Source organism: Scleropages formosus, chromosome 6 (genome assembly GCF_900964775.1).
Source record: "Scleropages formosus chromosome 6, fSclFor1.1, whole genome shotgun sequence".
NCBI lineage: Eukaryota > Metazoa > Chordata > Actinopteri > Osteoglossiformes > Osteoglossidae > Scleropages > Scleropages formosus.
Window position 1 is genome coordinate 15682322 of NC_041811.1, and position 16710 is coordinate 15699031.

The window sequence follows — 16710 nt, forward strand, 5'->3', positions numbered from 1 at the left end:
CATTGTTTCCCAGACACACTACTGTTTTTCCTGGAGAGGGATGAACGAAAATCATCCCTGGAACAGGGTCACGGAAATTTATTGAAAACACTAAAAAAAAAAAAAAAAAAGTTGAACTACCGTCTTCATCCTTTATTTATGATTTGTTTGTGTACTTCTATGGGAATAGGTGGGTCACATACCTTAGGCGTTTTTTTTTTTTTTTTTTTTATATGTTCAGTTACTGACCCTGAAATGTACTTCCCCCCCCACTGTGTTATGTTGGTGATATTAGTTTATTTTCTGAATTACATTGCTTATATATTTATTTTGTTTAGTTTGTGTTGCGGGAGCATGATCCCTTGGACCTGCCTATTCTTAATGGCAATTATACTTTCTTCCTCCTCAGAAGTAACACATTTTTCATGCTAATGTGGTTATTGCTGTCTATGAAGTAGAGGAAACGTTGACGATATCAAGTTTTTTCCCCATTCATTTGTCGTATGCTGCGGCATGGGACTCCCGTCCAGGGTCGCTGATGAAGATCACCTTCCAGGTGGACAACCTTGAAATCAATCTTTCTCCAGCATGTGCCAGAGAACCCCATTACGCCCTGCTGTAGATGGCACTGCGCGCTGGTGGTAACGTGACGCAAATGAAACCTGTCAGTGTGATTAAATGGTTGTGGTCAGAACGTTGGACCCTTGACACAGTCCTCAGCGCGGGAGGTTGCTGTATACCTCATATCCAATATGTGGCTGTGTTACAATATTATTGTTGTGTCGAATGTGTGGTTTCCTTTTCTTTTCGTGTTGTTATGCAAAGAAAGGTTTGATCAGGAGGGATAAGTTGAAATACCGCTGAAAGAAATGATAAAAATAATTGCCCAAAATTATATTTTATATATATTTCTTTGTTTTCATCGTTGGTTAACATCTGTGACTTGAGTTAATGTGCGTGCTAGTTTTTATATGATGTTTTAAAGCTTTGTTTGCAATAAATAGCCTTACAGAGAGCAGGCTGTCATAATCATGCTATTGCGAAGTGTTGGAATATTCACCAGAATCCTGGGCACCCAAAGCCTGTGGAGGCCTGTTCTCTACAGAGGGTTGTTTGCAGCCACATTTTGAATTGCGCTGTGGCCGGGGGGATTTTGTCCTTTGCCCAGCGTTCCTCAGCGTTCCTCTCTCGCTGTTCTCTTTCCCTCCCTATGTGAAGGGAAGCCCATGGGGCAGAAGGGTAACCCGCACACTCCTGGGTGCCGATGCGCAACGCAACACTTTTTACCCATAGCAGGAAGGGACTGGCAGCACGTATTGCACTCGAGCATCTTTCAAGCTGATCTTTGAGCGAACGTCAGTGAAGCAAACAACCTACTCAACACTTTCCTGAAGACGTGATAGAGGACCATCTTGCTCTTTTTTTTCTTCTTGTTATGAATTAAGTTGGACTTGAGGATGAAACGCTCTTGTTCTGTGTTGAGTCTGAATTGTCGAATCTGCTTTTCATTGGTTCTTCCTGACTTCGAGCGGTTTTGGGTGTTTCAGCTGTGTCTGATTTGTGAATTTTTTCTACGTATGGGATACCCCAGAACACTCTGGTTGGTTCTTCTTTGAATTTATTTCCTTGCTTACACTTATTGATGTGAATTTTTGGCTTCGCCTTCTGGGTTTACGTCATGCAGGCGAAATAGGAGTTTATTTCAGTCACTCTTCTGACCTTTTTGGAATTTGTCAGCCGCAGGCAGCGGTGACATTCGCTGGTGTTCGATAACAGAACCCACTTGAGCTTGGTTTGTGAGAGAGGAGGAGGAGGAGGAGGAGGAGGAGTGGCATGGGGCTGCGGGGGAACCCACTTAATATTCACGGAGCAGTCACAACAAATTGAAATGAGAAGGGTTGGGGGGGTTGAGCGAGTGAGTGAAGCGCACGCTGAAATGGACTGTGAAATTGCTGCATGGGAAAGTCACAAAGAGAATCACAACTTATTTTTCTAAACGCTAATAATTCTGATAGCAATAATAATAAAAAAAAGACAGCCATCGTTTATTCATTTGTGGTGGCGAGAGCCGCCTCAGTAGCTGGATGTGTGTGTGTAGCTGTTTCCCAGAGCTGACGCTGGATATGGGTTAATGTGAATTGTACTGGCTTTAATGGGTTTGCAGGGCTTGTTGATGGGTACTTGCTTCGTTGCTGAGTGCGTTGCACGTCTTGGTGGACACCCCCGTTTCGTCCTGTCCGCTTCCCACCTACCCTGTGAGGCAGGGGTGTCTTCGGGGAGCTGGCAGCCCAGCTGCGTCTCACCCCGACCTCCCCGTTCCCAGCCGCAGCCGTCATTATTAGGTCCTCTTCCGTCCTTTTGCTTCCCAGCTGCTACCTCCATCTGTGGAGCTGTGTCCCCAGTCGGCCCGGTGACCTTCCAGGTAGCGTCCCACCTCTTTACCGAGGAGGAAGGAGCTCTGAGGGTGGCGAGGGGGGTTCTGCAGCGACAGGCGAACAAGAGAACAGGATGCTGGCTGTATTGTAAGCCAGCCAGGTCAGTACAGGGCAGGATTTCCTCCTTTTTACTATAGTCACCCGCGGTGCAGAGAAGCACGACTCCTTCGGGAGAATGAATCCATGCCCTTCCGTTGCAATGTTGAATTGGAGTGCTTTCTCTCTCTCTCTCTCTCTCTCTCTGTGTCTGTCGCTCTCTCTCTCTGTCCTGAAGTTGGAGAGAAAAGCTGGGGGGAGGTATCAGCTGACTTTGCCCCCTGTCCAATCAGACACGCCGTGATGTAAGTGTGGAGCAGCTGCTAAGATATCAGATATAGCGTGGCGGAGCGGGTAAGGCGAGCACGGCATGGCCCTGTGCCGGCAAGAAGGAGCAGGAGCGAGAGGAGTTGCGCTGTAGCATGGATGAGCCCAGCATTCTCAGGAGGCGAGGGCTACAGGTAAGGGGACAGATGCCCAGCTGCCCCCTGCTGAGCCGCAGGAGTTTGGCACCTCAGTGTGAGCACCTAACAGTGGCGGAACGTGGCACGGTCTGCATGCGCTGCGCGTGTCGTGTCGGATCGCTCGCTCGCTCGCTCGCTCGCTCATCCGCTTGCCTGCTCGCTGCACGCATCTTAATACTTCTGCATGTGTCGTTTGGGTGAATCGCATCAGATGCGCAGCTGGGAGCTCAACTCTGTGATGAGAACCTTGATGCCGCTTGACATCTTGGGATCTCGTTTCTGTCCCAAGACACGGATGTTGTACATAAGTTTGAGTTTAATTATTTATTTATTGTTTTTAGTTATCTCCTGCTGTGATGAAATCAGATGGAATGTTGAGTTGAAATAATACAGGACAGTTTCGTGGCTGGATGGCAAGCTGTCATTTGCTGGGGGGAGAGAGAAGAATTGGACTTAATCCTGCTAATTATTTTCAGTTCCATCAGTTTAAGATCTTTGCCTTCATTAGGGCAAAAACTAATTTTTTATTTATTTTTTTTTTGGCTGTTGTACTGTGTAGCAACATGCATCTCTGAGATCAGTGTGGAGATTTCACTTCTTCGGGTGGTGATGAGCTGCGCACTGAAAGCACCGTGTGTTCCCCCCACACACCTGTGTTCCCGTCTGCCTCGAGCCGTGTAGAGCTCGCTCCGTTGTACGGTCCTGGGAAATTCATAGCGAGATCGACGCTGGTTTCAGCCGAAAGGAAAACTGTCTGAAAACGGGTCAGCTACTTGTAGCCTGAACAACAGTTGGATCATTGGTATGCAAACGGGATGTCCTCACTTGGCAAAATTTTTTTTTGTTTTTCATTAATGTGGTACCAGCTTCCCCTCGAGACGGTGAACCCTGAAAGCGATGTCACTGTGGTAAATGCTAAAAGGAACAAGTGTAAAAGGAGCTGTTGTGGGCTTGACCTGTATAATGTCAAACAGCTAACTTTGTGTTCGTCTGATATTTATGCCTTTAATGTTTTTGCGTTAACTGTTTGAAAATTCCATAGATTAATTAAGTTGAAATTGCTTTTTTCGTGTCCCAACAGTAATTGTCCATTTGCAAAGTGGTGCCTGCTGGTTGGAGATTGTCTATTTCTTATTACCGTTTTAAATTTGTCAATTATGAACAAAAAAAGGTTTGCACGAACTAGATAAGGAAATTCCCACTGAGTGGAAAGCACGATTGCCGCATGAAGGTGTTTCATTCTTATGAAATTAGGAAGGAAATCAAACTTTTGTATGTTCTGTCAAGTCCCCATTCTTAGATACAGGGTTATTATTATTTTTTTTTTCTCCTTCTAAGAGTGTTATTAGTGGATTACTCCCATTAACATTTCACATGTTTACCATGGGTGTTTATCACGGTTACACAAACTGGTAATTCTCACAAAAACCATTAATTACCTTACTCTTTGTAGTTGTTTTTGTCTCAAAGGTTTTCTCATAGGCCGCCCCCCCCCCCCCCCCAAACCAGCTCTTTCCTCTCTATGCCCATCAATCCACTGAGGTTTTGATGACAGAAAAGACCTCCACCCCCAGGAGTTAAAGGTCCCAGCGCAAAAGACTTGTTGAGAAAATCCGAAACAAGAAAACGGCTAGGTCCAGAGAGAGGGCAAGACATAAATAAGAATGAAGCAGTGAAACAAACCAGAAATCCGTATGCGCTGGAATAATGTTGGCCTTAGACATGACATTTTAGACTAAAACAGTCACATTTCTGAAAGAGAAAGTGCAGTCTGCCTATTTGTCACCTTATGTTGCCAACCTTTCCAAATGCTGTCGCATGTGTTACTTTTCACATACTGTGTCCTGCAGCAATAACCTTTTAGTTACCCTTCATGCTATAGAGTGATTTGCATTGCCCTGTTCCCAAGGCTTTGCAAAACTATTATTCTTCGTGAACATAAATAAAATTAAGCATCAGTCTATATATTAAAATTCTAACCTCAGCTTTTCTTTCTCTTTTTTTAAACCAAATATGGTACGAAAAGCAGCTTGATTTCCTGTGACATTGTCTATCTGTGTTTCTGGGTATGGTCCAACATGGGACTTGTACATCTGTTTTAAGACATGTCTTCGGAGTGCAAGAAATCAGTTTGAGGGCAGTGGTCTTGGTTCAGTGGACAGTTATAGACAAAGCAGTGCAAAAGCATAATGCATTCAGCACTTACAATTTTCTTTTTTGGAGGGAACATAGATTGTTTTTGTAATCCTAAATAAAATGTACAATAAAGGAATTGTATAGATTGTAACAGTGTAAATACATGCATGGACTTAGGAAGTAGAGCTAAACATAATACAAGATGTTAGAACATGTTTTGCAGTTCAGTGATCACCAGCACAAATGCGTAAGTATGCTTTGCTATGATTTGGGTTTATGACTCGTATCCCCAACATAAACATTAATGGGTGTGACGTTTACCTTGAGGCTGTTGACCAATTGCAAGCAAGGCAATTGCGATACAATCCTGCAGTGTTTTTTTTTTTTTTTTTCCCCCTCCATTAGTTAAACTTGTTGAGCTGGTACTGTAGTTACCTGTGCAATGTTCAGTTTACATAAATTTACTGTAGCAATGCTTTGAGTCCAGAGTCAACCGAGTACTGAGCTGAATGCTTGACGGTGCTGTTATTTTCCCGGTGAATGGTTCATGTGCATTAATCATATTATTCTTATTAATGCTTAGCAGTTTTCTTAATTAAAGGCATATAATAAAAGTGAAACAAGTTAATTTTACTGAAGAGTGGTAGAAATGCATAACCAGGGAATTCTTTCTCAGAATGAAAGCATATTGTGTATATATTTGTGCATGTTACAAAAGCAGTACTGCTGTATGGAAAACCGCTGACCACGGGAAGAAAAAATTTTCATGAGAAACACTGATTGTTCCAATTAAGTTGGTTTTATGTTGAGTCACTATGCAATACCCCGTACAGAGCTGCTGTACAGGTATAGAGATTGACTGCCTGTGGAAGAGGAAAGCCATAAACCCATAAACAGATGCACAGCTCACACTGACGATGGGAGGCTGGTGGGTGTTTGGGGTGGGAGGCGGTATGGCAGAGTCTTTGATCATCAATTCTTTGCCGCCTGGTTTTGGGATGTGCCGCAAAGCAGTATCTGAATCATCTCCTTGCAGGTGATTGAAGGCATATAGTGACACCTGCCTGTCTCCCTGCTACTTCTAGGGCAACTGATCCAGGCTACTTCAAGGTCATGGATACCCTACCCCCACACATACAAATACACAGAGTGCATTAACATATTTCATACTGGGGATGCTGTCTGGATTTGGATACATGGATCTGATGCTCATACATTTGCAGTTTGTGACTGCTTCACCAAGGCTTTTATACAACCTTTATAGGTATCAGCAGCTTAGAGCTTACACGCCAGTGTGCTGTGGTAACCCTGGACCTTTTTAGTGGGAAAGCTAGTCCAGTGCTGTCAGAATTTTCTAAAGTCCCGCTGATGCTTTTTTAGATTAGAGTCTTTTGAGCAAAACCCAAATAAATAATTTTTCAAATGATCACACCAGTTCTCTGTTCATTACAACGTGCTGTGCTCATCCCTGGCTAAAATTAGTAAGAGTTAAAGGTGCGAGGATGTTATCTGAATTTTAAATAGGTGGCAAGAATAAATTAGCTGGAGAAGTGCCTGTTTTCCTCCTGAGATATTAAAATGAGAGATAATGTATTAATCGTTGTTGTTGTGGTTGCTACTCTTTAATTCTGTTCACGTCTGTTCACTGTGACTCCTGGAGCACCAGGTGAGTTGTGGTTTTTTTTTTTTTTTTTTGTCGTCCCAACAGAGAATGTGTGTGGTTAAGCCCTTATGTCCTGGCAGATGTTAGTAACCGGAGCGGCCCCACGCCGCCTGGAAGCTCGGCTGCCAAGGAGATTCCCGTGTCTCGATGGCGTGCCAGGAGGGAAGAGGTGCCGTCGGTCACCGATCGTGTTCCTACCCATGCGCAGACACAGTGCGCTGTGGGGAAATCGCCCACGGGCTGCCAGGTTCCCCGACATCAGCCGCAGCTAATTTTCAGAAAAACAGTTACTGATGCTGTCGCCAAGGACGCTTGATTAAGACTGGCTTGGTCCAAATAGCTGGCTGACAAGCTAAATGCCTCTTAATTGCTTTCTTTCACAGTTGGGGCCTGTGGAAAAATCCACGAGCAACTCTCTTAGTTGCATGTACACGCTAATAGTTGCATTCCGTTTGCTTCCGGTTCAAGAGCTTCCAACTGTAACTGGCGGCAGCCTTGCCCGGTAAGGCAGACCCTTGGGACTGGCATCGCGCCCCGGGGGTTTCACCAGACTCAGCGGCAGATGGAGTAGCAATTCTTGGAGACGTCGGCGAGCATTTTTCTACTGACAATGATACGCATCAAAAAGCCCTTTTGTGCCTTCTGGTCTGTGGGGTTGGTGGAAATTGCAGCTGGATGTACATAAATCACAGAGGTGGCAAGTCTGTTTTAATGTGTCACTTTCCTTAGATGTCCTCTGAAACTGATGCCATTGCCCTCCTTCCACACTGACTTCACATGTTGGACATCCTCCTGATGGCTCTCGAGATCTGGTGACATTAGAGGAGAAAATTGGTTTAAATACTTCTGACCTTCCAGATTTTTGTGTTTTAGAGCTTAAGCGGTGCAGTTATATCTGTTGTCTTGTAAATGTAATTTTTAATATTTCATATCAGGATGATTGTGTTGCTGAGTGCTAAATGTATGTAGCGTTTTGTTGCGCTTGTTGTTCCTCCATGTTAAAAGCCTTCACAGAATGATGAAATATTCCACTGAAAAAATGTTAGTTTTCTGCTTGGGTATTGGGTAGAACTGTAACAATATTGTCCAGATCCTTAGTGTGATTCAGTGCTGATTAACTAATAATCCCTCAGTATTAATTTTTTTAAATCATTCATTATGCGTTATTCCCACAGTCCTAATTAGAATTTAGGAGGAAACATTTGGCGGTGATGTTTTAGGTTCTCCTGCTTAATGCACTGTTGAAGTGCTCGTTAGCTGCTAATTGACTATCAGCAGCGTGTTACCACCGGGTTACCAAGTGTTAGGGCACGGTACTTTTTCGGAGTGTTATTATTCATGCGCTGTGCAGAGGTTCTCTAGGCTACACACACAAATGCCACTGTGAGCCTTTGTTTTTCAGAATTTGAAATCGGGCTTTCAGATGAAGGCAGCTCTTTAATATCGTCGCTTCGTGTTTAAAACCTCTTGTCTGTCAAATTTTTATTCGTGGTAAATTTGCATGGATTGCCGTGAGTGTCATTTCACATTCTGTTGCAGCTTAACTGTGAGGTCTGAAAAGCTATTCGCAACCTAGACAAGAATTTTTTTTTTTTTCTAGAATGGAGGGGGGAGAAACAAATATAGATTATTAATGTATTTTCATATTACAGTTTTTGCCCAGAATTTTAAATATGTTGTTTTCACACACACACTGCATATCACATTTATGCAATGGGGAAACATGTAAAAAGTGGGTCTTAGCTTCTACTTGGTAAGCTTGATATGGCTTCATATGGCTTGGCGGATGGTACTGTTTTGGCTGTGCTGAAGGTCAGGCTGCTATAGGCTGGTTTGGACCGTATGTTTCAGATGACAGATGAATTAGATGATAACGATTGAGTTTTCACTGGAGCATTAGGCCGCAATATTTTTCAAAACATATTCGTATGTATCGGAAATAAAATTTTATTTTAATTGCCGAAAGGTTGGAGAAAAGGCAACGCAAATAATCTATAATTTTTATATAGATATGTCAGTATTACTGCCTAAACGAGCAGATATGTTTCTTTGGTTGCTTTGGTTTCCGTTTCCATTCGTCATACTGTATATGTTTCCATAAGATACTATATATATAGTAAGTTATCAGGATACCAAGATACGAATATCAGCGAAGTAAAGGTGACTTCCAGGACCTGCCAATTTCAAGAAAACTCTTTATTGACTGGGGCGTTATCTGATCATGTCTTGTTTATTTGTATTCCCAGCATGACATACCCTCGACGATCTATCTGGTTGGGGCCATGATAATCTAGCAGTATGAGTGCAGCTCTTGGCGAATACCATGCATGCGCTTATCTATCCCATTCGGCCGCGAATGGGAGTGTGCATAGAAAGTGGCCCCAAATTGATTGAGAGCAGGACGGAGATAATCATGCATGAATTGCCACCATGTTTCAGGGCCTGCAGTGTAAGTTGCACAGTGGTGCCATCACATATTGAGTCCTCATATTTCACATTTTCCAGGGAACAATGAAAAAATGGAACTCGGAGTTAATCAGTGCCCAAGACTGAGCTTTTTATATGCTGGCTATGACTCGAATGACTGGCCGTCGCATTGTTAGAATGGGAATATTATGTTTGATTTGTATCCTCCACGATATAAATTTTTGGGCACTTCCTCCATTACATTGACTGCATTCTCAAGTCGTCTGTACGTGTTTTAATAGGAATGAGTTTCCGTGTAAGTAAAACCTTAAAAAGGTTGAAACCTTAAAACCTTCAAAATGCTTATTTCCTTTTCACAAAGGCTTTTTGCACATTACAGGAAATTTTTTCATTGCGTTAAATTTTTTCATCTGTCTAAATCAGAAAAATAAATATTTTGTGTTGTGCTATGCCATTGTTTAGCCAGTTCTTCTATCTAAAGTGATTTCAAGAAAGCATCAGTTTTCTTACCCATTTTACTCTATAACTGAATTGCAGGCTACTACAGTGGCTCCCTCCTCAAGTCTTTGCCCCTTCAAGTCTGTTTTTAACCACAGTGCAACCTGTTGATGGGTCTCTGTTAATTTGTTATTGCTAATGTTATGTTATTATTTTACAGTGTCTTTTCGTGCCACTAGACAGTAAGTAATATTGTTTCAGGCCATTGGATTTTTTTATGTTTGGGCGAACATGACCCATTTTCGCTTGGATTATGACAGATGAACAACTTTTAAGCTCTGCCTCATTTTGCAAACTCGAGTTTCTTTGTCCGTACGAATTTTTTCAGAAACGAAAAAGAAAATGCCTGGAGTGCAATTTGTCAGCACATATCGTTGCGTTGTGTTAGTTTACCCAGTTTGTACGGGTGCAAACCCAAGGTGGATATGTTTTAGTCAGGATTTTAAAAAGTAAAGATGTCTTGCTTTTTCATACAGTCCGTAGAGTTTCTGTTTATTTTTCCCAGTTTTGGTCTGCCTTTGTTTTCCCGTTTGTTTCGAGTGGGCTAAAATGAATTGCCGTGGAATCAAATTGCTGTGTTTGCCTCCATTGTTTGGGAAGGCGGCACGTTGCGGTTAGTGTGGGAGAAATCAAATCTCCTGTCTGTGGAGCATGTTGTACCACAGGAAAAAAAAAAGAACCTGCCTTCATCATTCAGAGGCACCTGGAAACAGACGATTGATAAATATGTCACATACCGAGACCCTGTTTACAGGGCAAAATGCTGAAATATCTCCCAGTTGCCCAGATCAGAGGAATATCCCCCTGCTGTATTGGCACACTTTCCCTTAGAGATTGCTTTTCTCTCCATAGATAACGCAGAAATCGATACGGGTGGCTCTGTGGCTGCCGTATCGGACAGGCTTTGTGCGCCGTGTGTCTGCACGCGCGAGGACGGCATGGGAGCTGCTTAGCATGCAGCACCGCAGCTGCACGGGCGAACCGCTAACCGCTCCACCTTGGCGCAAGGCTCCACTAACATGGACTCGACCTCAGCCTCTCGCTCTTCGTCCTCTGCGCACGAACACTACTTCCTATAAAGCACGGAAAGAGCTCTAAGAGCTAGTTTAGTGTGCTTTGTCTCTACTAGAAAGACTCATTTGAATGCACAGTGTTTGCTCAGGAATGTGTGATGTGCAGAGCATCAGGCCCAATAATTGGCAGTATGTCTGGACATCTAGGTGTATGAAAGATGCTCAGGTAAGCGGCTACTTTTATGTAGTCAAAGGCAATGCGTCCCCTGAAAAATCGCAGGTGAATTCTCACAACCGAGATCCGTAATTACATTTGTATTGGTTAACTTATGTGTTCCTGAGCCCCGAAACTGACACCCATTGTTGCTCAGGTATCACCAAATCCTTTTGAAATAGGCAAATTTACTTCCATAGTTAACTGCCTTCTATGCCTATGAGAGCTAATGTTTTCTTTTAATTACTTTCGTACTCTATGGCTGCGTACCCGTGGTCCTTCAGTTCTTTCTTTCCTATTACATACGGCATGCTTAACAAATTGTGGGTTTTCTTTGGGTGCTCCAATTTCCTTTGCAGTCTAAAGGCACATTTTTGGTGAACTGGTGACTAAATTGCCTGTGTGTGTGTGTGTGTGTGTGTGTGTGTGTGTGTGTGTGTGTGTGTAAAACATTGTTCTGCTCCTATGTATGTAAAACCAAAACTATGTCTAACCATGCCACCACATAAATCTTTTGGGATATGCTACAATGAACTTGCCTTACAAAAAAATAATGAAACACACAATACTAAATGTGTTTAAAGATACATATGTATGTAACGCTACAGTCACTTGTAATAATAAAAAAGAAATTGTAGAAATCTCACACACACACACACACACACACACACACACACACACACACACTAGCTGAAGCCACTTGTCCTGACCGAGGTCACGGCAAACCAGAGCCTAACCTGGCAACACAGGGCATAAGGCTGGAGGGGGAGGGGACACACCCAGGACGGAACGCCAGTCTGTCGCAAGGCACCCCAAGCAGGAACTGAACCCCAGATCCACCGGAGAGCAGGACCCGGTCAAACCCGCTGCGCCACCGCACCCTCCTTAGAAATACCAGTATAGAATACACACACACACATTTTCAGAACCGCTTGTCCCATACGGGGTCACGGGGAACCGGAGCCTAACCCGGCAACTCAGGGCGTAAGGCTGGAGGGGGAGGGGACACACCCAGGACGGGACGCCAGTCCATCGCAAGGCACCCCAAGCGGGACTCGAACCCCAGACCCACCGGAGAGCAGGACTGTGGTCCAACCCACTGCGCCACCGCACCCCCTCCAGTATAGAATAATTATGTGTATAAGTAATAAATTCATATGCCCCTCGCAGATCTCCTCATTTGCATGGGTTTCCTCCCACAGTTCAAAGACATGTGTTTCACATTAATTGCTGATACTAAATTGCTGGGTGTGTGTGTGTGTCCCTGTGTATTGCATTGCTCTGCTGTATAAGTGTGTGAATGATTGTATATGTGCACACTGTGGGTGCATACGGTATATACAATCATTCACACACTTATACTGTGTGTTCCTCCAAGTTGCCACCCCCTCCTGCCCTTGCCTCTCCACCAAAGTTTGGCAGTGACTCCTTGCTTGAACTCTCGCCCAAGGATGTACAATCCTGTCAGTGTTATATATAAAATCCATCATAAACTGGAAGGGATTGAACTGTTTTGAATGTGCACCCTGAAGTGAAGTCGTGATGCAAGATATTGTAAAATGTTGAAAACATTAATTAAAATTTCTTTATATCCATATTTTGCTAAACAGTTCTAAGTACCTTATTGTCAGTTGTTTTGCAGAAAAGCGTCAGCCAAATGAATAAATGTATACGTATAATTTAATGAAATTATGTTGATTCAGCTTGTCATCCTTTCATTCAATGCAAATTATTCATGGGGAAAAATGAGCTGCTACTGAATAGTATTCTTAAAATGCATCTTAGATTCATTAATTAATTTTTGTGCCCATAAGACCGCTTAAAAAAAAAAATCACAGTTTTGCATTCATTAACCTTAAAGAGCTTCCAGAAAAATTAATGCTGAGTTTTATAGGTGTCTACAATTGGATCATGATGTAAGGTCTTCTGATATCTTTAAGCAAACTTGTTTACTGGTATAGAGCTCGACTGTCACTCAGAGGTGTGGCATTGCTGATTTTGGTAATCCGCCTTGTAGTTCAAGAATTTCTCTCAGTGAATTGCCAGCTGCTTGTTAAATAACTTGATAACCTTTTATATCTTATCCTTTCATCTGAACACCGTGTACAGTAATGGACTAAAAGAACAATAATCAGTCATATTTATCGACCCATGTCAGTTCACCATGAACAAGGAGTTTTCTGCTAGCGCGACCAAGTTTATTATTATGATTTATTTGTAAATATTTATTGTTGCTTCTTTTTTTTTTTTTTTCCCCATTGAGTTTTCCACAGGTTAATCTCTGAGCTATTCCACAATATGCACTCTGAGTGATTGGTACTGAAGATGGACCTGCTCCATTATGTGACTGAAATTAACTACAACATACATCATATTTAAAATACCATTTGAGCAGTCACGTTTTCCACCTTGAAAAGGTGGTGGGTAGGGGGATGATGTTGCCCTTGTCAATCTGCTCGTGTTTTTGTTTTTGCCATAAAATAAATTATTTTTGCCCGGCCGATGAGATGCTATAAAGCTGTACCTGTATATAAACATGTTTTATAGTGAGATGCAAATTTCAAGCCATAACAGAAAACAACATTTACATAAGCGGGGTTTAAAAAATGAAAACGTTGTATTGCCCATTGTGCATGGTCATGTATGTTGACACTTATTTTACTGATGTGCATTTATCTGTCTGTCTGTCTGCCTGTCTGTCTTTCTTTCATTATGTGTGGTTAGTATTGTTTTAAAATACCTGGTATTTGTTAGAGTACTAATGAGAAAATTTGAGAAAATTTTCAGTCAGCCAGCAAAGTTGGCAGTTCAGAAAGTCAAGTGAGTTTAGATGTAGACTATCAAAAAAGTGCATTAGTAGCAGACTGGCAGATTAAACTGTGTAATCAACTGAATCATCAGTGCTTGATGAGTTTGCATTACACTTGTAAAGTTATACGTGGTCAAATATTTTCATTGATTTTGCAAATCGTTGCTGAACCAACGTTTTGGAGGAAGGATTTAACTGCAGTGGGTAAATGGGTCATTTCTGCTGAGGGCTAAATATACGAACTGGGACTGCCTGCTATAAATATGACCGTCGGTTTTACCTGTCCTCTCTTTTGACTGCGAGGTGCTCGTGCCTTAGCTACGCTGGAGCCTGTGGTGACCTGATCGTTCTGGATGTCGGCTCAAGGCATCACAGCTGTGGGCTTGAAGCCATCCCCAGCTTTTTGTCTGTGCAGGGGCTGCATGTCCGCACTCTTTTCTCCAGGTCTTCCTGCTTCCTCCCACATTCCTAGGGCACTGCCGAGGTGGTCCGCCTCGTCTGCCCCTTTGGTTTTGCCTTTGAATCACCGCTGTGGCCGAATGGTTTAAGCAGCCGGCGAAAAAGGATGGAAAATGAAAGTAAGGCACAGGTAAACTGTGGCTTTTTGTGTCTGACTCTTTTCAGAGAAGAGAGATTGTCTGGAGTGGGCGTCCAGCTTCTCTCACACATACGAGCAGTTCTGCATGTGGTCATGAACAATTCTGCTTGCCTCTGGCAGCTTTCGCACTCTCTTTAATTATTCATGCACTTAAGTTTCCCATAAATCGTGAACATTGGTCTTTTGTGGTTCATTTGTCAATATAAGTACCGGTGTTTCCCATAGTGTGGCAGCGCTTTCGGAGTCTGTATGTATGTTCATGGTCCTTGGGACTTCACTAGCCCTCAAGTTACCTTTTTAGTTTTTTTTTTGAAAACATTAAAACTACTTTATAAAATATTGCGGATATGCGTGTAAGAGTACCTTAGCGGCGTATGCGGATTTGCTACACTCCGTACCTTAAATGTACAGGGAAGAGTAGCATGGCCTTGTGTTCTGCTGACGTTTTTGGCAGCTTAAGGAAAAGCAAAATCTTTTATGAAAGCATACAGTAGATGAATTAGTCATTTCTGTATTTGTACTTAATTTAAAATCCCAGTTTGGCATCTTGTGTTTATTATGAATTCATTTGTTTCTTGTACGACTGTTTCGGTAGTTTTGTAACATCATTTCCTCAGTGTGCGTCAGTCATTATCAGCGTGTCAAAAATATCACGGATTGAGTTTCTTGAGCAATTGTGCCATCAATCATCAACCCCTTGAAAATTTAATGGAGGCCTTAACAGGCTGTCTGCGACTACTTCAGGCTTCGTGTGCTATGCGGCATCAACCTGGAACATGCGAAGTACTTGGCTCATTTTAATTTTGAATCAACTGCTGAATGCATCCTGGGCAATGAAGAAGTTTCGATTTATCGGAGTTTCCGAAACTTAAAATTCTGGCCTTCATTCATGCGAGAAGACTCTGGTTAAATGCTTCCTGACTTGAACCTTTCGTACTTCCAGAAATGTTGAGTTGCACATATTCTTTCCCTTACGGTATGTGTGAATTGGATCTTGCCTATAGAAACCCTCAAAAATGGTCGTAAACTGAAAAGCCGGTGCGGTTTCTGCTGATGGATAGTGCAGCTTGTAGGAACTTTGTGTGTGTGAAATGGGTAATTAAGAAAAAGAACAGCTGTGAAGTGCAGTGTCTCCTGCGGGTTACTGTACGTGCCGAGCAGAGCTGAGCTAGGAGCTAAACTGAGAGTGTTGCGGTAAGCGCGAGAGGAGTTACCACCCATAATCTTTCATGTCAGAATCATAGTATTGTGTTCCCTGTGCACCCTTGATCTCAGGACGGGTGAGCCACCGAGGGGAGGAAGAAGAAAGGGAATTATTAATGAACCCTCACGAGAAGGTTGTTGGAGACGTGGGCGCGGCTTTGACGGGCGCCCTCGACCCGAGGACGTCCCCGTAGCGGTCACCTGGTGACGGAGGCCTGCTCGAGCAGCCGCGGTGCGCGGAAGCGCAAGGAAGGGGCGGCCGTTTCGCACGCCGAGCACGCGTGGCCCGGCGTGGCCCGGCGAAGCCCTCGCGTGGGTAGCGCGTGGAGCCGCCTGCCTCCAACGAGGCTTTCTAGAACTTCCCTCCGTCACTTTGTGGATTTTTCCGCCAGGGAATCGTGCGCGCGTGTGAACGGGAGACATCGAATACCATTGTTTCAAACACGTTATCATTCAGATGTGACTCTGCCAGCGATTCGAGAGCATCCCTCGAAAGGCGCGGCTCTTCTGAAGTGCCGTCACACCTGCCGCTCTCTCCCGTGGTTCCTTTCTCCCGATCCTTTTGCAATTACCTCCGTTAGGGAAGTCATCGGAGACTCGCTGGCTCGTCGCTACGCCTCTCTTTTGTGCGCGTTTGTACGCTGAAAGGGAGCTTGCGCAAAGGAACAGCCGGGGGAAACGTGAGCCCTGTATCGTTGCAGTGAAGCTGTGCGACAGGAAGGCCCTGCACTTCTCCACTTTTTACTGAAGTGCTAATTAAAAGCTACAAAGTCATACATGTAAACGCATCAGTCCACCCTTGAGGCTCATTAAACGAAGCGTGTCGGTGTCGCTGCGCTCTGTGGCGTCTTTGGCCTTTTTCGCTTTAGGTAGCGTGTTTCTGTAAAGTCGGGCCATCCGGAGGCGTGAAGAAGTGTACGCCGGCGTCGTCGGACGCGTGCATCCTGTCAAAGTGGAGGTGTTTTTCGCGACGACGGAATTAGGGGTCCTTGACAGCCGTGATAGTATCTTCGCGGACGTAGCTGTTTGTTTCCTGTGTTGCCGCGCAGCCTCCCTCCCCTCCGAGAATTCCGCCCCCCCGCCTGCAACACGCAGCTCGGGGGGTGACGGAGGTGTCTGCGTGTCCCCGCCGCGCGTTTCTGCACGCGTGCCGCCGACACGTTCGCGTACGACTCGTTTCTCATGCTGAAAGATCGTGGTGCAGCCAGAAGAGGGGTGTGCGTGTTTGTATGTAT

General features: G+C 43.9%; 1 protein-coding gene across 11 annotated transcripts in view; it reads left to right on the forward strand.

Annotated features, from left to right (window-relative positions):
- mast4 (microtubule associated serine/threonine kinase family member 4) overlaps positions 1–16710 on the forward strand; it is a 122620-nt gene that overhangs the window by 40466 nt on the left and 65444 nt on the right. For 2 of the 11 annotated variants that reach the window (XM_018744751.2, XM_018744756.2), the window contains exon 1: positions 2782–2911. The exons of the other annotated variants lie outside the window; for them this stretch is intronic. In XM_018744751.2, coding sequence (XP_018600267.2) covers positions 2873–2911 — 39 coding nt within the window. In that variant the 5' untranslated portion in view covers positions 2782–2872. Of the gene's footprint in view, positions 1–2781; positions 2912–16710 lie in introns of those variants that run through there. 11 annotated transcript variants of the gene reach the window in all.